The 877-nt window shown below is 48.3% G+C and overlaps 1 pseudogene across 1 annotated transcript; it reads left to right on the plus strand.

The window, feature by feature from the left end:
* Nucleotides 1-292: 292 nt before the first annotated feature.
* TEOVI_000173000:pseudogene lies at nt 293-673 on the plus strand (annotated as a pseudogene). The gene has a single exon. A coding segment is annotated over exon 1 (381 nt).
* Nucleotides 674-877: the final 204 nt, after the last annotated feature.

The raw sequence follows: 877 nt of genomic DNA on the forward strand, positions 1-877 counted from the left end.
CTGCTAGAGGATTATGGCTGTAGTGCACGGTAAGGAAGCAAATTCAGCAGCAGCTTCGAAAACTAATGATAAACTCAAACTCAAAAGAGGACCGAAGAAAACAATAACTGGACGACGACTCCAGAAACAACTTGCACTAATAGTGGAGCACGCCAACGCGATCTATAGCGATTGCGAATAGAACTTTAAGCCAAGTTTAGCTGACGACTCTCCGGACATCAAAGCTGGTCTGGAGAACGCCCTATTCGGAGCAGGCGCATCCAAAAAAGACGGAAACGATGCGGAAACGAGTACACACAGTAACACCCGGAAAAACGACTGCGCAGTGCCAGCAGCCGGAAAATCTCTAATTGGAGACCGGATCTGCTTGTGCGCTCCAGATAGCACAACTAGCGACGTCAACCTCTGTAGCCACACAGTGGGCACCCACACCAATGCATGGAGATGGAGTTTCAAACCAAAAACAGCGTGTGACAACCTGGCGCCAAAATGCCCATCCTTTTCTGGTGTGCTCACGGCAACGGAAATCACAGCGGCGCTAGCAACATTCAGGGCGGCACTGAAAAGTGACACCCAGGGCAACACCGAACCGGTCGTCTTGGGATATCTACACACCAACGGCAAATGCCAAAGTCAGAGACAAGTAGTATACGTAGAATACAAAAAAGCAATGACGTAATGGCCAAACGATCCCAACAAAGAAATCAAATGGTGCAACGGCCTTGAAGCCGCGGCAGCCAAGCTTTTGCTCAGAAAACAAAAAAGAAGCTGCCCAGATCAAAACTGAAGACGAGATAAAACGGCTCAAGCTAAGCGCATGTAAACTTTATTAACCAATAAAGATGAAGGATGTACCAACAACGCCGGCACTAACGCC

The sequence above is a fragment of the Trypanosoma equiperdum genome, assembly GCF_001457755.1.
Source record: "Trypanosoma equiperdum strain OVI genome assembly, contig: ctg_413, whole genome shotgun sequence".
Taxonomy (NCBI): Eukaryota; Euglenozoa; class Kinetoplastea; order Trypanosomatida; family Trypanosomatidae; genus Trypanosoma; species Trypanosoma equiperdum.